The sequence below is a fragment of the Glandiceps talaboti genome, chromosome 17 (genome assembly GCF_964340395.1).
Source record: "Glandiceps talaboti chromosome 17, keGlaTala1.1, whole genome shotgun sequence".
Classification (NCBI taxonomy): domain Eukaryota; kingdom Metazoa; phylum Hemichordata; class Enteropneusta; family Spengelidae; genus Glandiceps; species Glandiceps talaboti.
In genome coordinates, this window is record NC_135565.1 from 3,951,458 (window position 1) to 3,974,161 (window position 22,704).

Here is a 22,704-nt window from a genome sequence, read left to right on the forward strand (position 1 = left end):
TACATGACCGTGACGAAACTTAATCCAGAACAGATATAAAATGAACCAAAAAGTATGAGTTGACAGTCAACGTTTACCCTTCATATACAGACAAAAAAACGGTATGGTACACAGACGTTTCGTCTCGTTGACAGTGATATACATATGACGACCTTGACATTAAAAAAGACAGACATTAAGATCGGAAAAGTCGGAGTTCTGATTTTGAAACAAGTACCATCGCAATATTTTTGTTCAAAAAACGCCCTCAAGTATATGGGCGTCATTGAATCGGATAAGTACAGCTAGGAACGTTCATGGGAGAGACTTCAGTACTGTTCTCGCGTGTGTCCTGTTTTCTTTTGACAAATTATCGCTTCTTTATATACACAGTGTCCATATCACTTCTGCCGGTGAGGGCAGCATTCATCTGAGCGTTTATGTCACTTTGTGATTACTGTTAATTTTGTTCAACATCTTGTTAATCACCTGCTTCACTTGCTGAGAAGAGCTCCGCCGCCTTTGCTTGCCTTCCAGCGCTCTGCGTCTGCGTACTTCTCGGTAGAGTTCATGAAATGCCTCTCGTGTCACTTCCCCGCCATCACAGGCGGAGCCTTCGTAAAAGGCGCACGCAAGCTCTGTAGCAAGTCTTTCCCCTTCTTCTGTACTAACTACTCTTTCATGCTCTAAGTCCGATTTATTAGCAAGTATCACCATGGAAACATTCCTAGCCTTTTTCATGTCATCGAGGTAATTTTTTATGTGGACTACATCTTCGAAACTCTGTCTGTCAGTTACACTGTAAACTACGAGGAATCCGTCTCCCCATCTCACATGACCTTCTCGATGGTTGTTGTTCTCCTGTGAATGTAAAGATGAAAAACTTGCCAAAGTCTGTGGAGTCAAAACGAAATGAGCCACCTTTGGTACCCTTCTATACTTAACTGGTGAGAAAGACTTCAAAATATAATCTAGAATACAGTTCGGCTGGAGACTTGTCAAATGTTAACATGATGGCAGTTGGTGGCAACGAGCAAAAAGCTATGGTTTGATGTAAAGAGAGTAACACCAAGACAAGTCTCGGGGCAATTAAGTCAAAACAAAATATTCGAAGTGGTAGGCGTTGGTGGCGCCAAATTTAACTTGTATGCTATTGATTTTAGTACAATACTGTTTCATGTCACTGAACTTGGGATCATATCAGTCACATGAGTAAACTGATACACGTACACTATCATCACCATTTAGTCACTGAGTAACGTTATACGGTGTCTTCACGTTATGTTTTTTATCTAAATTTTATGCCAGTATTTTTTATGCCATGGTAACACCACTCTTTTAAATATAATAGTCCGATGACTTGATAATTTGATAAAGTACGGTCAAATCAATTCATAGGATTTCTTTACTAACTGTACCACAACCCAAAAGCCCCTCACTAACTACTCGACCCACTTTAGCAAAACTCAACTTATCCACTCAGAGCTCAAATCAACTCAACACACTCGGCTCATAAACTCTCCCAATCACAATCACCGCTCAACTCGACTCAAAGCCAACTCAGTAAACCCCCCAAATTTAACTCACGATATACACACCGAAGCTGAATTCAACTAAATCACCCACTCAGCTTTAGTAGTTTAATTGAACTTACAACACACTTAACAAAACTCAACAAAGCTCAACTCCCACTCGTAACCATTTTAGCGAAGCTCAACTAGTATCGTGTAGTCTCATAGTCTCATAGCCCGCAGGGCTCAGAGAGTCTCAGCCACTATAAGCGAATCTCAACGTAACTCGCAACTCATTCAGGAATTCACAACTCTATTCAAAGATCCCTTAGTTCAGTTCAAGTGATAACCCACTCAGCGAAGCTCCACTCAACTAACACCACACACAGGAAAACTGTAACACAACGTACAACCTTCTCAGCTAAGCTCAACTCCAATCACAATACCCCTTTCAACGTGAAGCTCAACTACACAATGCGAAGCTCAACTAATGTCATAGCCTACTCAGCGAAGCTCAACGACATGCATCCCATTCAGCGAAGCTCAAGTCAACTAAACCCTCAACACACTCTGCAAAACCCGTCTCATTGCCACACAATGTGACCAGTGTAAAAGTCAATGTCATCTATAAAACACAGCACATATCAACGCTTTTCAACACCCAACTCAATTCAACTGGAATGAACCGTAATTCAACCAAATCCACTAACTCAACACATTTCAAAACTTTACACTCCAACAACTTGTAACTCAAAAACATCTTTGATATCTCACTTCAACTTAAACTCATTGCAAGTATGTGCCAACCAAAAATACACTTATAAACACATACTGTCATCAACTCATGTCATGAAACCAAGGGAAATACCTCACCTGTCCTGCTGTATCTAGTATCTCCATGGTTACCGGTTCTTCGTCTACAGACGCCTGATGCCGATAAGTAAACTCTGTAAGGTTATCAAACAAAAACAGTCCTATAAATAACTTAAACACCCTAATTAGTGCAAACGTCCCACCGAACGTAAAATGAATGACTATTTTACGAGAACATTATCAGTTCGACAAAGCGGCCTTTTTACATGAGAGTATATAAAACGTGTGTAGCCATGGTGACAGAAGACATCATTGAGGACAATTGGTTAAAAATATATTGAATGTATTACATTTCCGCTTTTGTGCAGATAGAATAGAGAACAGATTTTACAGTGTGCAAATTGTACAACATTTGCATAAATTTGCTTTTCAATAAATGACATAATTTATATCATGAGCATTACAGATCGAATAATATCATGATAAACAAAAGAACAGTCACCAATGAAGTTTCAGATTATTCACCATTATGTATGTATGTATGTATGTATGTATGTATGTATGTATGTATGTATGTATGTATGTATGTATGTATGTATGTGTGTGTGTGTGTGTATGTATGTATGTCTGACTGTCCGTATATCTGTCTTTGTGTGTGTTTTGCATTTCTAAAGAGAACAACAAGCACATATAGGTGTTGTTTTCCGCTGACGTGTCATCTGATCATCGTACGCAGTATAATTTCATTCACCGTATCTGCTAACCCAGTGTTAGTCTAAATGATAACTCTATATATAGGAGGTGGGCCATAGCACAAAACATTAATGGAATTCATTAGACGTTTATTCTCCTATATGCTCTTCGTTCGGCCAAGGGAAATACGAGTGACCTAGGGGGCCCTTGGGTCAGGAGTAATTTCCGGCTGAATGAAGAAACATATTGGGGAATATTACAATTATACCATCTCCCTCCAGAAATATTTTTTTTTTAAATCGGGGAAAGTAATGGCAATTTTGAGCGTTTTGACTCATATTTCGAACACAGTAGAACCAATGACATAGAAACGCGTTGTAGTGACGTAGAACGACCAGATTTTATATCCCATATTTTTTGTTGAACGTTAAACCTGGCTTGTGATTGGATTTAATTAGGATTAAACAATTCTTACCTAATGTTGGATCGTATTCCCATATGAATCGCTTGGTGAGGAATCGAACAACAGTAGCTGTCAAATACAGAAATACAATCTAATTAGTTTCAGGCAAATTTGACATTTCATGACACAACATAACAGAAATTTTCACATCACACCTTATCACTATTTTCTATAAACATTATCATGAAATTCGATTGGGACATTCTTAAAATATCAAAAGCATAGCATATGCGTTAACATTCAGTCTCAGCGGAAAACATGTCAATTGACGGACAAATATAGTTGGCGTATTGAAAGGCAAGAACACTAACTGACTGACTGACTGACTGACTGGATGGGTGGATGGATGGATGGATGGATTGATGGATGGATGGATGGATGGGTGGATGGATGGATGGATGGATGGATGGATGGATTGATGGATGGATGGATGGATGGATGGATGGGTAGATGGATGGATGGATGGATTGATGGATGGATGGATGGATGGATGGATGGGTGGATGGATGGATGGATGGATGGATGGGTGGATGGATGGATGGATGGGTGGATGTTTGGATGGATGGATGGATGGGTGGGTTGGTGGATGGATGGGTGGATGGGTGAATGGATGGATGGATGGATGGATGGGTGGATGGATGGATGGATGGATGGATTATTGAATGAATAAAATTCAGGCAATCAGCCAAACAGAAGTTTACATAATGTCGACTGAACTTGACTTTCCTGTTGGCCAGTAATAAAAGTCGGGGTTATTGCTATAGAGACAGACTGGCGAACTGATAGAAATGCGACGCATGCAGAGAGAGACATACATACATACATATATACATACATAGTAATGCATATGGAACTTGTAAGTCAGTCCGTATAAATAGATGTAAAATCCGACGTTTCGAATAAAAATTCTTTATCAAGGTATTTATCAGCAAGCTTCAGACATATTAGGTAAACACCTGATACATACATAGTATACATACATACATACATACATACATACATACATACATACATACATACGTACGTACGTACGTACGTACAGACAGATAACTAGCCAGACAGACAGACAGACAGACAGACAGACAGACAGACAGACAGACAGACAGACAGACAGACATAGGCATGCCGCGACATAAACGGACTTGGACAATATACTTCTTTTTGACGTGTTTTTATTGCGTATTAAAATAAACAATGTCATGTGCTCAAATAATATTCGAAAATGGTTCTATTGTGAAATGTAAAGAATTGATTTGGTTATTTTTGTATATACGCCATAAGGCTTTCTTCAATATTAATACAGTAACCCAATCGTTCTATTTATCGTGAACCGTCTGCCACCGTTTCGTGCGAACCCTACAATCTTGAAATGTGATTAGAATTTCGATTTACGATGTATCCCTAATTTGTGTGGCGAGACAGAAAACATCGAAGTATCGTTATGAAGATGGCACGGCGCCAGAAATCATGCTGCTCTGAGACAAGAGACATGTGCGAAAATGGTGTAAACACTCCGTGGTTTCAGGTTCACGTTTTGTGGGAATCTCTGTAAATGTGATTTTCTTTTGCTTCCGTTCGGATCTAGACTTTGACTTTTCCCATCCGTTTGCATCGAAATCGCTGACATATTGTCGTCGATAAAAAACCGTCCATTTCCGAAGATTATTTGTCTTTCAGTGACCTTTTTATTTTACTCTTCTCATAAAAGTCTAATTTTCCCCCGGGTGACTAAGGTCAAGTCCCACTGTACGAGTATCACATTTCAGCCGTTCAGAAGATCCATACAACACGATCTACAAAAGTGCATCCTTAGGGAATGGCTTTCATTAATATGAAAATACCAGAGTAATGTCAGATATTCGTTTTAAAAATTAATGCAGTCTTCTAAAATTTTCATGAACTGATCATGATGTGTTCAAGCATGATGTGTTCAGATTTTCTGGAAATCCAGTTTGCTGCACACAACACGACTTTACGTGTAACCTTTCTTTGTTGAGGAACTGAGTTTTCAGTTTACTATTTAAAAGTTGACACAGACTAGGACTATTGTTGTTCGATCATGGAGTAGATTATATATATTATTTACACAATATATGGAGTGGTTCCTCTATTGTGCTGATATATAATCACCCTATAATCAAGACAGTATAAACACTGGATCAAAATCTCAACTGTAAGTGCATCATAGAATATTCTTTCAATTCTAGAATTCAGGCCTAGGAAAAAATGTTTGGTTCCGGTTACCAGATCGACCCAACCCAGTTTTTCACGCCGACCAAAACATTCTTTTTTTACTTATTCGAGAAAAAAAAATAAAATCACTAAAACTGTGAAGTCTCGCAAGAAATAACGGATGCGGAAACTGACATCAACTTAAAAAGACAATATAAAACTGTTTTCCCAATCTGTAATGGCTGTACATCTGATAGGAAGAAATAAACAACACAGAGACCATATGGAAAACAACGGAAAACATAACTACCTGAACTAGACACTCACATACGAAAAAAATATATATTATATACATTTTTTTTAATTTACCTACCCTACCTATTATAAAATTGAGCGTAATTTTTTTAGGCCTCATCAGAAATGTCACCCAACCCGTAGCAACCTAGAGACAAGCTTGTCATATTTACTATCCGTTGTTTTGGGGTAGTTTGAGATCTAACAGCAGTAGAGAGACCTCGACGAGTCTCTGGGTTAGCAGAACATACGCTTGGATCTAATGTATGAATTTATAAAACAGTCTGTAGCTTTCACTTTAGGATACACATTGCAAAATCGTTACGTTGTCTGGAAAGTCAAACTTGAATCCATCTCAAAAAGCCGTGCAGAAAACTGAATCTGTCTACATCGATTCAAAATCTTAGGTTCCACTGTCTTTTTAATTGTATGTGTCTGGCAAATTTAAAATCTCAACTCCAAGGACGATTAGTATTTTCTTTAGAAAATCCATTAAAATAATCTCGTAACCAAGAACATTATTTCCTGCCTTTTTGGATAATGACGTTTCTAATCAGAACTAAACATGTGAATATAGGTTTCCCTTGACGATATTTCCGATCCCTCATTAACGTTCTCTTTAACGGACAAGCCCTATATGATGACATATCCATCGTTCCTGTTTTCCGTTCTCGGGATAAAAATACCGTATATATATAGTTACAGTGTATATCGACAATGGATATGAACCTATTACGTACACTATCAATTGCATTGCTATCATCTTTTATTTTCCCTTTTCGTTATCAAGGAAGCCATTATTCAACCACAGCCACTTCCCGGCTACTGTTTGTCTTGAAATGTCACATTCTTTCCGTGACTGCTTCACATGTTGCGCCGAAAACGAATTGTCTATGCGTGGTCTTGAAGAACTAAAGCTACTAAACTAGTTCACCTCTATCATAACTACCATTTTGATTTTTTTTTTAATTTTCGCACCTGCGATCATTAAACTATATAGGGATGGGCCAAAACATAACAGAAATACAGGTATTTTTGTTGAAATTATTTTTGGCGGAGAAATTTGTTCAGTTTACTGTATTGATACAGTCGACATGCTTTTTTTGTCAAATAAAAGTGTAAATTCTGTACTTCAAAAGTCATATTTTTTTTCTTTCTATCATATTTGAATATTTTTTTTTTTATAGATAAGTTCGCGAAGAAATTGAATGCTTTTGTTTGTACCTTCACTGACGTCACGGTCGAATGGAAAAAAAGAGCCTGTAGTTCCATCACTCAAATTTGTACTTTTCAACTCATCTTGTTTGATGTTGTCGTTGTCGTCGTCGTCGTCGTCGTCGTCGTCGTCGTTGTTGTTGTTGTTGTTGTTGTTGTTGTTGTTGTTGTTCAATTTGTTTCTTTTTTATGACAAGTTCAGGTAAAAAGTATCCTTTGCTATTGTTGTTGATTCAAGTTTCCATTTTTTCAGGAGAAAAGCATTCTGTTATTTGTTCGAATACGGCGTCACAGTCGAACACGTGGGAAAATTACAGCCTGCAGTCCAGTCACTTGATCGCCCACGTCTAAACATGGGGGTTAATAAGTCACATCCGTCGTTGTAGAAAATGGGGGCGAAAGTACGAACAAACATACATCAATATCATCGATGACAAATGAAAGTCGGAATACGCAATAAAAATGAAGTAGGTCTCAACACAATGGTTATAAGTAGTACCTAAATACAGTGGGTAAAACAGACAACCGCGATCATCAAATTTCTTTCCTTTCACATGTCGGATTACCAGGGTCGTTCAATAAAACAGGCGGGAGACGGACTTTGTCGTCTTATACAAGTTTCATCAGACGACATGTGCAATCGTGAGTTTCCAAGTATTATGGAAGTTCAATGTCATTGTGGCGATCTTAAACCTCATCTTAGTTTTTGTTTAATTTTATGTATTACTGATTTGTAGGTGTCTAACTTTATCTACAATTTGGAGGCAAAATGCACAGCCTGGTATCACGTGATTTCGATTCAACAGCCAATGGCGTAAAGCTATAGCATTTATATATACGTACAAGATGTACAAGTACCACAGCCAAGCAAGATACAGACCTATGTATACGTACATGTACAATTACCACAGGCTAGCAAGCCTACAGACCTATATATACTACATGTGCAAGTACCACAGGCTAGCAAGCCTACAGACCTATGTATACTGCATGTACAAGTACCACAGGCTAGCAAGCCTACAGACCTATATATACTATATGTGCAAGTACCACAGGCTAGCAAGCCTACAGACATATATATATATATATATATATATATATATATATATATATATATATATATATATATATATATATATATATATATATATATATATATATATACAACATGTACAAGTACCACAGGCTAGCAAGCCTACAGACATATGTATACGTACATGTAAAAGTACCACAGGCTAGCAAGCCTATAGACCTATGTACATGTATACTGCATGTACAAGTACCACAGGCTAGCACGATACAGACCTATGTATACGTATATGTACAAGTACCACAGGCTAGCAAGCCTGCAGACCTGTGTATACATACATGTACAAGTACCACAGGCTAGCAAGCCTACAGACCTATGTATACTGCATGTACAAGTACCACAGGCTGGCAAGCCTATAGACCTATGTACATGTATACTGCATGTACAAGTACCACAGGCTGGCAAGCCTATAGACCTATGTACATGTATACATACACGTACAAGTACCACAGGCTAGCAAGCCTATAGACCTATGTATACTGCATCGTCCAATATAATGATAAGTAGCAGAAGTTGGATATAGTCCAGAGATTTGTAATGGTATGACTATCTCAAGTTAAGTAGTTTAAACGGTAGTTTAAGATAGTAAAAACCACAAACAGTGTCTAGGCTAAAGTGAATATATCTTGAGATATGAACCAACTACAATATTGTACACTACATACCAATGACTAACAACAAAGTCATTTATATTACATCTAGCGCATTCGGAATAATTATAATCATTCATATTACGAAACTTCATATCATTCTTAACTCATTGTAATGTTTCAGGGAGAGAGGCTATCGCCAAAAAACTTTACAAGGGATTTGTAAGAGATACATTCTTCAAATCTTTACTCCAGTCGGCCAAACCAGTCTAGATATTTGTCACTCACTAGAGATTTTCGGATGACTACCAGGATGAGGCTTGCAATATGTCCTGGTTGGATTTATTGCTGACGGAACCCTATCATGCATTTCCCGCCAAAATTATTACTCTTCAAGTTCAAGCAAATCTTGTTAATTCGGTGTAAGGCTCACATCCATTTTATGTTAGACGGATGTAGAGATATATTTATTAACATATTTCTTTTATCAAAAGAATTATTTTTATACAAAAAATTGATAATTTTTACAGGAAAAAAATTACATATGAAACACACGAACAAATAGTATTAGTCTAAGAGTTCCCATAATCTGTTAATGTATGTATGCGAAGGGGGGGGGAGGTACCCCATTTGACCAGTTTGAGTAGTTTAGTGTCCGCTAAAAATACAAGTTTTAAAAGCCAATATATACACGTAAGTTTCTAAATAAATCGTTTGTGTTAACAAGATAAACAGTTTATTATTTTGTCGAATCATTAGCTAAATATACATAGACTGAAAAGTAACAGTCATGTGGCGTAATCATACCATAATGATACGATTCTGTGATTTTTTACTCAAATTGCTTAAAGTTTGAGTAATGTTGATTATAGCGAGCACCGTATTGTGTTTTTTATGCCTTTGATGATGACCATACATGCATTACACCAGGAATTATTCTGTTGACCCATACCTCATACCCGTTACATTGTTTTCTATTTCTACAGCGCAGACGACACTGCACCGACGCTTTGTTTGCCGCCAATGTATGATGTTTGCGATTTGTTGAAAGAAAGTCTCAAGTGTTTACCGAATTCAACATGTATCGTAGACGTTTTCCCTTTCACCGACATCACACAGCGCCAGCACGAAATATATTTGTTATGTCCGAATGACCGTTTACATTTTGGCACCAATACCATAGGTGATATATCGCCTCTCGGTTTACAAGAACATAGAGTAGGGCTACTGAATTACGCGATATGTCTCTGTCAGCAACATTTAACATCAATCGGTCGAGCAAATCGCGATTGCAAATCATTCGTACAGAACGACAACACATTGTGTCAAAATAACCACCTTGTTTTTGAAAGATGTCAAACACAACCAGCCCATCAAACAATATTAAAACAAAATATATTGCATAAAACGAACCAAATATAACAAAATTCTTAGTTTGAGTGTTATTTATTGCTGTTGAGGCGGAGCTCGAGCCACCCATCTAATTACCACGGTCAATGTACATCAATCTCCGATGTTTTCTGTCGAGAATGCACTATTTCTCACACGTCGTCTTCAAAGCGTACCGTCTCAAGATCGATATGAAAGTCTATATCTATTTTGCTAATATGAAATTAATCGCAAACCGGAAAACTTTTTTCGCTTTCGTTTATATAGTTATGCATGAAGTTATGCATGGCCCCCTTTCTCTAGCCTCATTGAAAAGCGACTAATTGTCTAGATTTCTGAAATCACTGTTTGTATCTACTCCTTGGATTCATCGTATGTACCAGTTATTCGATCAGTTTTGGTTTTGCTCGTCTTTACTCTATCAGAACTCCCCGGCTAAATCTGCCGGTCATTAAATATCATAAATACGTACCTGATTTTCCAACTGCTGTACGGCCAAATACCACTAACTTGGCCTCGCACGTTTTACCATTTGTCGTTGTGGGTAACTTCGTCGCGTTCATCATGTCTCCAGTATTGTTGTTATCTTTGAATCTTCCCATTAGGCTAGTCGACCAAAACTCTCCAAGTAGAAGTGGGTAGTTGTAAAAAAAAACCACAACAAAGACTGATACGAGACTTCTGAGTTAATCCGCGGGGACTATGATTGTTTGTACCGAAACTCTCAAAAATAACCTCCGTTTCACCTCGTCCTGATTCGCTGTTAATCCGTGGTTTCGTTGCACCCTGATTGTCCCGTTTGAGAATTATTGGTAAATGGTACTCGTTGATAGCTTGTAAGCAGTGACCTTTGATTTTGGGGTCACGACGAAATAATGGAGGCTGGTGTTCCTTCCGCAAGCTAAGATGTGTTTACGAAGTTCCCAATCAATAGGATGAAACGACCCAGACGTGTTGCCCTGTATATGAAATCAATCAGCTGTGAACGACGTGGGTTTTGCACTCCCGATGATCAACTCATAGATCACGTGATACTACTGCAAAAGACAATGAGAAATAGGGATATATGAGAACACACAAAAGTAAGACGTTGACGCAAAATTCCGGGATGTGTAGACAGAAAAGACAACACTCCCGCCAGCTTTGGTCATGGCAATACAATGTTTGTGCCCTTCACATGTAGGCGGTTGGTTGGTGTATTGTCAATGAACGCGATTAGTTCGCCTTCAAATTGCACAGACTAGGGTCACACGTTAACATCTGATCAAGCTCGTTAGTCTTTTTGTGAACCAAAAGAGCTATCAATTCGTAATCAAATAGTACACCACCAAACAAGTGGTCCGACGACGGCACGTGACCGGATTCCAAATTCTACTGATGGTAATAGATACCATGTAGACTTTATTTTATAAATGAAAATTATCGCCGTAAATTTAACCAAAAATTTTGGCATTAGTGTTCAAATACCGATCATGTGTATCTTTTTGGTCTAAAATGAATTCAAAAATTGCAAAAAACATTTGGAGAGTAATTTCTAATCGTGGTAGTTTTGTTTACATATGACAGCTATTTAGGAAGATCACGTGACATCATTCGACCAGTAGTTTGCCTTCGACGGTTTTCAGGTTTTTTTACTGTAATGACGCCTGTTTCAATTTTTATCGTGAAAAACATGATGACAAAACAGAGTACAATTTAACAACGTCAAGATAAATAAAACTGATTTGAAATGTCGTCAAAATGTCAGACAGACCGAAATATCGTCAGTCGTCTGCCATATACAAATCACTGCTAGAAGGAATCTGTTCACCTACTCTAAGGGTTTTTTGGAAAATTTTGATCTGATAAAATATTACATCGTTCCTTAGTGGATTTTTGGGGATTGGTGCATTTCTCGATACACCTTCTTAAATATACATGATAGAAATGGTGTCTTATGTCGTGGAAGTGCAACAGTTTATTTTCACAATTAATCACACCGATCATCTCTTGGGTAACTTTACATTCCACCGTTCATTGTCTTTTTACATGTTCTGCTCAAAATGGTGAAATTTCACCCTTTTTTTCAATTAAGTCTAGGTTATAACAAAAAAAATGATTATTGTACTTTTAATTTTGATAACTGACATCACCTATATTATTATTATCATGCAATGAATATTCATGAAACGTTTTGTTTAATGGGGTGAACATTTGGCAGGCAAGTGATAAGAATTCTTTAAATAGTTCAATAGATGCCACATATCTAGAGCAAATACTAAAGATTATAATATTCAGCACAAAGTATTTAAAGTCCGATTCACGTCAGACGTGGATTAAAATTTGTGGGTGTGAAAATGACTGTCTGTCTCCTGAGCTAAAGCTGGTCTTATCGCTCTAGTACTGCTCCACTGACAAAACCGTCAGTGGTAATCAGAGACCACGAGATTCAAACATTCGTTTTCACCTGAATACTACTATCTTGAAAGGTTATCAAGTCCGCGTCGTTGACTAAAATTCGGCATTGATCTCTCTAATGTGCTACCCCATTTAAGTCTATAGGCTATTCATGGTTTTGAATCTGAGGAAATCCGTTACCAAATCTCCAGATTCATAGCCACTGGTAGCAGCTAGACTACTACCCCCTCAACAGATTCATAGCCACTAGTAGCCGCTAGACTACTACCCCCTCAACAGATTCATAGCCACTAGTAGCCGCTAGACTACTACCCCCTCAACAGATTCATAGCCACTGGTAGCCGCTAGACTACTACCCCCTCAACAGATTCATAGCCACTAGTAGCCGCTAGACTACTACCCCCTCAACAGATTCATAGCCACTGGTAGCCGCTAGACTACTACCCCCTCAACAGATTCATAGCCACTGGTAGCCGCTAGACTACTACCCCCTCAACAGATTCATAGCCACTGGTAGCAGCTACCCCCTCAACAGATTCATAGCCACTGGTAGCCGCTAGACTACTACCCCCTCAACAGATTCATAGCCACTAGTAGCCGCTAGACTACTACCCCCTCAACAGATTCATAGCCACTAGTAGCCGCTAGACTACTACCCCCTCAACAGATTCATAGCCACTGGTAGCAGCTAGACTACTACCCCCTCAACAGATTCATAGCCACTGGTAGCAGCTACCCCCTCAACAGATTCATAGCCACTGGTAGCAGCTAGACTACTACCCCCTCAACAGATTCATAGCCACTGGTAGCCGCTAGACTACTACCCCCTCAACTTGTCAAAACTTATAGATATACAAGTGTAAAGTATGCATGCCAAGGCTTTATATTGGACACTTTCTGATGTATTTGGGGTTGTCATTTTCTTACACTTTTTTTGATAATTTGCTGATACAATGCAACATTTCAAAAACCTTTGATAACAATTATTGATTTACAGTATTTTCATTTTATAAAGCTATACACAAAACTTTAAGATTATGAAGTAAAATTTATCACATTTGCTAAGAACATAAAAACCCCAAATAAATCCGAAGGTGTTGATGATCTTCTTATGCCGTTTCAAACTGTTAGTGTCTTTGATAGCATAGTACAGGTTTCCGTTTCATCGACATTTTACATGTAGTACACGTACAGTAAAACTAATATCATCGAATTTGTTTATGTAAAACGTGCATCATTTCCCCCTTCAATGCCCGGGTTTACGTTCTACCAATACCGCAAAATATGCTCCATTAAGTTGGGTAGTGTTATCTTGTAATATGCAACATAAATGCCCTTACACCACCTACAAACACAGACAAACAAACAAACAAACGAACAAACAAACAAAAAAGTACACACCCAGCTTATGTCCCTTTCAAATCTATACAACTTAGTCTTTCACTTATCAGTAATATTACAAAGTGAGGTATTTTGAGGTCATTATTCACTATTCAGATAAGAGAACAACATAACACTATTGACTAGTACAAAAGAAGTCTTGTTATCGATACATACTGATATAGGAGACTATATAACACATGTCGAGGAAAGGTGCCATTGCGATAACGAAGTGAAGACAAGACCATGTAAGGTATGATCAGACGAAACGATACTTGGCACGATCAGAAAATCAAAGACGTAAAAAGGGTTATTGCAAGATACGGAAGGAAACCTTTACTCGACATTGTGTTAGAAGAGCCTTTGGCTCAACAATTTATCGAGTTTAAATAAAGTCAAACAAACAAACAAACAAACAAACAAACAAACAAACAAACAAAGCAAAGAGCAACCCAACATCGATGAAATAAGTGATGACAAGACGAGACAAAGCAAAGATAAAGCATTGTATTGCAAAGAATAAAAGATCATTAAATAATTCAAGTTAGACGCCGACAGAATTGACGTATACGTAAAATATATTGTAATCACAGATTACATCGACAAAAGTGATATGAAATACCATCATATCAAAGATTACACACAAACTAGTAATATGATAATTATTACAAAAATACGCAAATATTAGACTATGACATTAAGTACACGATATCGAGAACACACAGGGAAAGGAGTTGGGGATGGATTTAGGGGTGTCGTTGGAGTACTTGAGTGGAAATGATGGAAACATGCCAAGGATTTGCCAAATGGAGGAATTATGTTAAGGATTTGAAGGTATAAGGGAAAGTAACGGTCGTACACCTAGGAATACTGTTTTACAGCGATCATTCAACTCACAATAATACGTCTGGTTCCCGTCAGTGCAAGATGATACGTCTAGTATCTGTCAGTCGCTGCTGGAAATACGAAGAATGAGAAATCCACAGTGAAGTATCAATATTTAATCAATAATTTTCTTGCGTAAACCATAATACTGACAGCTGTTAATACTGACAGCTGATTGGTTGACCATAATACTGACAGCTGATTGGTTGACCATAACCACCTCCACATCGTGAATAACAGGAAAAGGTGAATCAAAACATTTTACCGTCAAAGCGGGCGCTGTAAAACTGTAATTTATAGTACTGTGTTCCTTATATATGTTTTTCACAACCTGTTGTTTACAAGTTTTGCTATCACTGAGTACAAACTGATCAACGATGTCAAATGTTCCTGATTTTTTTAACCGTATGAATTAGACTTCTGAGTCCAAACTGACCAGGCTAATTGTCTGACTGACTGACTGACTGACTGTCTGACTGACTGACTGACTGATGACTGACTAACTCACTAACCAGGCTGACTGGCTGACTGGCTGACTGACTGACTGACTGACTGTCTGGCTGACTGACTGACTGACTGACTGACTGACTGACTGACTGACTGACTGACTGACTGACTGACTGACTGACTGACTGACTGACTGACTGACTGACTGACTGACTGACCGACCGACCGACCGACCGACCGACCGACCGACCGACCGACCGACCGACCGACCGACCGACCGACCGACCGACCGACCGAATGAATGAATGAATGAATGAATGAATGAATGAATGAATGAATAAATACATAAATGAATGAATGAATGAATGGATGGATGGATGAATGAATGAATGAATGAATGAACAAACAAACGAATGATTGTAAGACAGTCAGCGACTGTACATATTAAAATTCACCCCAATCGCTATGAAACATATCACACGTGTTTTATTTTATTTTTTACTATCTGTCGAGAATGTTATCCTGAAGACCTATATCATCTAACTTCCTATAACTTGAGATACAAAGGAAAACGGTTGAGTATAACAACACGTCGTCAAGCTTGACAAAAACCTTACAAGCACTAGTATCTAAGGTAACGACAAAACTATTGGCATTGCTACAATTCTTTAGCTTGACTACCGTTATCTTAGCAGCTCGTCGTCAAAACAGATACATTGTAACAACCTAATCATTTTCAGGCAATGCATACAAATAGATTAAATTGTGTCAATTGTACTGTGTCGTACCAGACGACGAAAATGTAGCAATGCCAAAATGTTCGTCGAGCCAGGTTATAAAATGTAGCAATGTGTTCGTTATTTATCAACTCAGACAAACAAACATAAAAAAATGTAGCAATATATATTGAATATTGAATATTTAATAGAAAAATTTCGGGTCAGACAAAATGTAGAACAAAATTGTGAAACAGGAATGGCATATCCACACAGAAACTTCTTCATTAATTAGTGGCCTAAAATAACTGAAGGTACTAACATTATTAAAATCATAGATGACGTCTGTATACAATTCTTGCCATGTTATCATTCTAGCAGCCTGGGGTAAATTAATGTAGTCACCATGCATAATTTCATTCGAAAATCAGACATAGTTGGTAATATGCAGTTATCACCATGTTTACAATTGTAGGGTAACTTCAAAACTCAAAATAAATTTCCGTTTATAATTTACTTTCTGATGTATGTACACTGTGTGGAGTATGGGAAATCACGTGATTATACATGGAGTAACACAATCTGATGAATGTCTGACCAAGGAGAAGGCTTGATTTGCCTCACCTTCTCTTTTCTGCGTATACATCATATGACTGCCCCCTCTCCCTCCCCTTAAGGAAGTCACCCAACAGGTAAACAAAAGAGTAAGTAAACACAGAGAACAAGTACAATGGGACGTGACATAATGACAAAGGTAATGTCACCTTCTTGATTAGACTGTCACTAGATTTAATAGGTATCAAGACGATTTCATCTTTGACAATCAAGCATTCACGTAAAGTTAAAATAAGAATGTGTTTGGTACAAATTAATCCCGATAGCCCATACAGTAATGACATATTCCCCTTAATGAATAACACACTGCAAGACTAGTGCTTACTTGGAGGTGGATGGCAGCAAGACAAATATCCAACAAATGAGTTTACTTCAAAACAAAATGTCAACGCAAAGATTTAACACGTGACGCTTTTGACGCTTTGCCACCCACTACATCCTCGTAAAGAGACAAGTAGAGAGAAGGACACATCATATTTAAAATAAACAAATGAGGGACATGTAATCTTATTTAAAAAGTACAATTTTCATCGTTCCAATTGTGATGAGGTAGCCTTAGAAATACACCAAGTCTCCTTCCAGTGAAAAGCTGTTGTGCAAGAGTCTTTGCTGTATGCTGTATGGTGTGAGATTTGTTGTCCCTCCCTGTGTAACTGACTGTTTGGTAACGCTTGATAGTTTAAGATCCGGAGTAGAACAACAATTACCTACTCCTCAACTATATTACAGCAATAGAAAAACAACTGAAAATGTTTGATATCAAATGGATACGCAATGACGAAAATCACGTGACGACTCGACTTTTCACAGATTGTCCATAGATGTTTTCATATGTAGTACTACGAAGAAATTTTAAATCTCAATTTATCCCAAGAAATATATATATTTGTTTTCAAAGTATTATATTAATATATCATTACATTATTCGATATAATTTAATAAGTTTGTAGTTACACTCCCTCAGATTGAATCCAAAAATTTAAAAAGCATGAAATGTGCACAAATGTCCTTTAAAGTAATTTTTATCCATTATTTTAAATAATGCACACTTCGATGTGCTCTAAAACATGCTAGAGTTAATCATTTTACAATTAAAAAAAATAATTTTCGAATAAAATATTACTTTGATATTTTGTTCTATATCGCTCGGTGTAGGATTTATTTACTCAACCAAGACTCAAATGTTTATGAAATTCCATTATGATAATATCAGCTGCTCTAACTGTAACTGGGATGTGTTTTTGTCCACCACACAACCAACAAAATCTTTACTGAATACTGTTAAAATACCAATAATTAGACATTGTACGTGTCATTTAGAGGTCTGTTTTATCTATAAGTAGAACGAGTAACACTGAAGTATTAAAGTACTTTCTCTATGTGCTACACTAGTTTATAGCATTCATATTACAACAAGTAACACTGAAGTAAAGCACTGTCTCTATGTGCTACACTAGTTTATAGCATTCATATTACAACAAGTAACACTGAAGTAAAGCACTGTCTCTATGTGCTACACTAGTTTATAGCATTCATATCAAGTGTAAAAGTATACTGTTTCAATTGGTTTATTTACAAGCCTAGCATGTGGCCTTTCTAATGTTGTCAATTAGTAAATGAAACAGCCATATATGCTTTTACACTTGATATGGATGCTATACACGATTGTGGTACATTATTCTACATACAAATTTGAGGGCGCTTGTTTTTGGGTGCGGCCCTTAAATTAATTTAAATGGATTGCACTGCTCTACAAATATAGTTACCCAGGGGGCGATTTAATACTATGTTGGTGCAAGATATTACGATTAATTTTATGCATTGTTTTGCATTAAGTGTTTGTGTTTTTATCTGTGTAAATTGTCGTTTTAATTTCCCCGTCGTGGGATGAATAAAGTATTCTGTTTCTGATTTTGGGTTTATCTAACCAAACAGTTTCAAAACACGTTATAGTTGCAGCTAGTGCAGGTAGACAATTTTGTTGAGACTCAGACCACTAACGTTAGTGGTCTGAGGTTGAGACGAGTAAAGCCGTAAGGTCTATGTATTAGTAGATGTTGATTATGTAAGGGATTATCTGATTGAATAGTTTGAACAAATAACGACCAATCAGGTACACCTAATTAATTAAAATATCAATGATTATCATGTTTATTATCCTTGTCTAATATCTCGTCCCATTATGTAAAACTCACACGACCACTTAATAATCACCCCTCGACATACCATGACTAGATAATAATGTTGATTACAAGTTCATTAAAAGTGTAAAGTTTCTGAGCTGATAAGCGAAGTCACGCAGGCTAGGCGAGCAAACCGACCCCGGGACCTCGCTCGAGGTTCTGCATACATTATGTGACTGACAAATAACCACTTGTTGCACAATCTAGACGGACACTGTGTACGTACGCAGACCACACGAAGCGGGCGGAAATGGCACACATGAGCAGACAACAAACATATTCATGTTATTCCCCTATGTCCTAACTACAGCAAAACTCTATTTGGCCAACAGTGTGGTTGACTGACAAGTAACGTTCCCCTTTGTGACGAAGATGTGGGAGAGTGAGAAACGGAAGTGACACATATAAAGCAGAGGACACAATAATGGTTCATTATCTCAAATTAATATTTATTTCTATCTCCTTTTTGTCTTCATGCTACTTGACTTCTCCATTATAATTTTTGGTTTCAATTTTCTATCGTAAAAGTTGGCGATCATGTCATTCATATTCTCAGACTTTAATATCTCAATAATATTTAAAGTACTGTCCTACTGAAGAAGAGAGTGTTTTTTTTTATCATGTAGACTACCCCATGTTTTATTCTCCTCCTACCCCCATCCCCTCACAGCATATTTCAAAGTAAAGAGATTCTAAAGCAAACTAGACTGATTCAGAACGAATTAAAAGAAACCATACTCGTGGTAACTAACAAGCAATGCCAAGTCCCAAGATAGAGTCTGACCGAAAGTGATAAATAGAGACCAACTGATCGTCACTTTATGGGATTCAGACTTCACTAATAATATTACATGGCGTTGATCACCAATTTCACATTGTGTATGTGTCAAACCTGGAATTTAATTTGCGAGGGTGCATATTGGGCTTACCAACGCTTAGTCACGATTTCACTGAGGGGGTTACAACTTACAAGTGTGCCGAGTTTTCTTAATAACGAGTTCATTAGTGTGGGTAGTGGGGTGTGATTGGTTATTACAAGCACTTGCACGTTACTTTGTTAGGTACAATAATTTACTCATAATATTGTACACTCTGTATCGCATCTCCTGTGGATAAACGTATACTTGTAGAAAATATCGTCCACCATAACATTAACAGATACCGTGTTTTTTATCAATAATTATAACTTACAACTTTTTAGTAATTATATTTTTGGTTCTTTGAGGAACTGAAATATACCAGTTGGAGCTAGTACATGTTTAAGGGAAAAACGACTTGTAATTGATTGTGAGATACGGCTAACTGTAGACCACCTAGTAGGAGTGTATGCATTATCATTAATGAGCACACTGTACAATTTCACAGAACACTATAAAAATACTTGTCCACACACGTTTACAGTACCTATAGGTCATCTCGATTTATGACTATATCTATCCGAATAATGATATTAACGTTGGGATTCATTAGTTATAACTTGATAGCGATGTGGTAGCCCAACCGAAATATTGCGTTTTACTTTATTTTATAGGAATTGGCAGGAGGTTGTTGGTAAACATTTCCACTTGTTGATTGATCCATAAGTATCTGTCTGTCTGTCTGTCTGTCTGTCTGTCTGTCTGTCTGTCTGTCTGTCTATCTTCCTGTCTGTCTGTCTGCATGTAGATAGATAAATAGATAGATAGACAGACAAACAGACTTACAGACAGACAAACAGACAGACAGACAGACAGGTAGGCAGGCAGGCAGGCAGACAGACACAGACAGACAAACAGAGACAGACAGACAGACAGACAGACAGACAGACAGACAGATAGATAGATAGATAGATAGATAGATAGATAGATAGATAGATAGATAGATAGATAGATAGATAGATAGATGGATATAGATCATTTTGATGATGGTTGTCTATAATTCGAAAACGTTATGTTAGATCGAAACATTTTTGCAAACATGGTTTGAATAATCGTCATTCGGAAATGGCGGGAAAATAACTCTTGGAGCTTTAAGAACGGAAATGGGTGTTGTTGACAACATCATCCCCAACGTCAAGGTACACGATAGAGGTTATGAATGAATCTATATATTCTTTAACCGTTACTTTGGCACTTAAGACATCGTTCCGTCACTTTCAAATTGGCACTTAAGACATCGTTCCGTTACTTTGGCACTTAAGACATCGTTCCGTTACGTTGGCACTTAAGACATCGTTCCGTTACTTTGGCACTTACGACATCGTTCAGTCACTGCCACTACTTGGGGAAACTGTTAACAATATTCCTTCTATCGTACAAGATAAAAGTGCTAACTAAATGTATATATTCACCTAACCATTACTCTGACACTTAAAAAATCGATCGTTCAGTCACTCCCACTTGACTTGGGAAAACAGTCACGCACCAATACTCTTATATTCAAATGAATAGTAATTCTTTTCTTTTTCCTCCTAGGCTCGTTCGTGTTTACTCCGATATACAAAAAGACACAACTGTTGATGAGCTCGGGCGACCTTCCTGGCCAGACACGGGCTAATTATAGCTTCATCAGAGACTTGCTTATTCCAAATCTACAGTTGAAGTCTGCTAGCACATAATACAGGCAGACGACACATAATGCAGACAGACGACACATAATTAACGCAGACGACACATTTTCAATAACCAAACCACTTTACTCGGGACAAATTCTCTCAGGATACTACATAACATAGAGAGAAAGTTGTCATTATCCAACTCCTTAATTTAATTTCTATCATAAAGGAAGGGTATACCGTTAGGTTGGACTTTTTTCAACACGGTCAATTTTGACCTTAATTTTGACAATAACGATGTATTTCTCCTAAAATAACTTCGCTAAGCGACATAAATATTAAAACAAAACAAAACAAAACAAAACAAAACAAAACAAAACAAAACAAAACAATAACATTGCAACTTTCCAACAGTAGTCAGAGCATTACGTTTTCATAATTTTGTTCACTTATCGCCAAAAATAAGAGTTGGTCTAGCCTAAATTTATTCAAATTTCATTTGTAATCAAATATTTACTTAATTTACAACAAAACTTGGCTACACTTTCTCTTTAATACCCAGATAGAGAGAGCTCTATATAGAGAAAGTAAGAGAGTTTGTGTGTGTGTGTGTGTGTGTGTGTGTGTTGCATCTTCGTCCCCAGCCAGTATCTTGAGACATGTACATTCTCAAATACTACTCAGTTCCTATAGTAGTCTTACTTGCTGATTGATCTGACAATACTCAAGGGATTAATAAGTTCCAATCTGAGTGTCATCGATCACTGATTTACCTTTGAGAACGTAACATTTCTATTTTTAGGACATCGTTATCAACTATCGGTCTGTACTAGTGTAACTCTTTGAATAAACCATCTAAAGTATTCTGAAAGAAATTTGGAATATTCCGGAAATTGTTTTACAGATTTTAAAGAAAATCCAGACGACTCACACAGAATGCACTGAGGCAGTAGTAACTTTAACGCTTCAGAACTTTTTAATGCCAATTCGTCGTTTCGACGCAAACGTTGTGAGACCAACTATTCCAAACTTAGATGACTCCAAAATATGCTTAATTTGCAAAACGTTTGAAATTTTAGCGGTGGTTAATGATTTTAGCGCGACAGCCAGTGACAGAAATCAGTGCTGTAAAGTATCCATGACAACAAAAGTTGTTGGATCTACCAAATACTCGTTATGAAGTTTTGTTGTGATTTTGGCGGGAAAGTCGGTTACAGAAATTTAACGATATGCACCGAAAGTATTGATTCAGAAGACAAAATTGTTTAATCTGTCAAAGATTACTACTGAAGTTTTAACAGCGGTCTCTTTTAGCATGAAAGTGGCAGATATTAGACGA

The 22,704-nt window shown here is 37.4% G+C and overlaps 1 protein-coding gene across 1 annotated transcript; it reads right to left on the reverse strand.

The window, feature by feature from the left end:
• Positions 1-291: 291 nt before the first annotated feature.
• Positions 292-11,062, reverse strand: LOC144448576 (ras-related and estrogen-regulated growth inhibitor-like). Its single transcript, XM_078138852.1, has 4 exons — positions 10,682-11,062; positions 3,472-3,528; positions 2,364-2,437; positions 292-840 (listed from the first exon to the last, which is right to left on the reverse strand). The coding sequence occupies exons 1-4, from the start codon at positions 10,809-10,811 to the stop codon at positions 418-420; spliced, it is 684 nt and encodes a 227-aa protein (XP_077994978.1). The 5' UTR covers positions 10,812-11,062; the 3' UTR covers positions 292-417.
• Positions 11,063-22,704: the final 11,642 nt, after the last annotated feature.

Excerpts from the sequence above, each read along its gene's own strand:
- LOC144448576 (XM_078138852.1), bottom strand. The coding sequence starts at position 10,811 with ATGGGAAGATTCAAAGATAACAACAATACTGGAGACATGATGAACGCG. Across the intron at positions 3,529-10,681 it reads TACAGCAGTTGGAAAATCAG|CTACTGTTGTTCGATTCCTC; the intron begins GTACGTATTTAT and ends TGTATTTGACAG. Across the intron at positions 2,438-3,471 it reads GGAATACGATCCAACATTAG|AGTTTACTTATCGGCATCAG; the intron begins GTAAGAATTGTT and ends ATAACCTTACAG.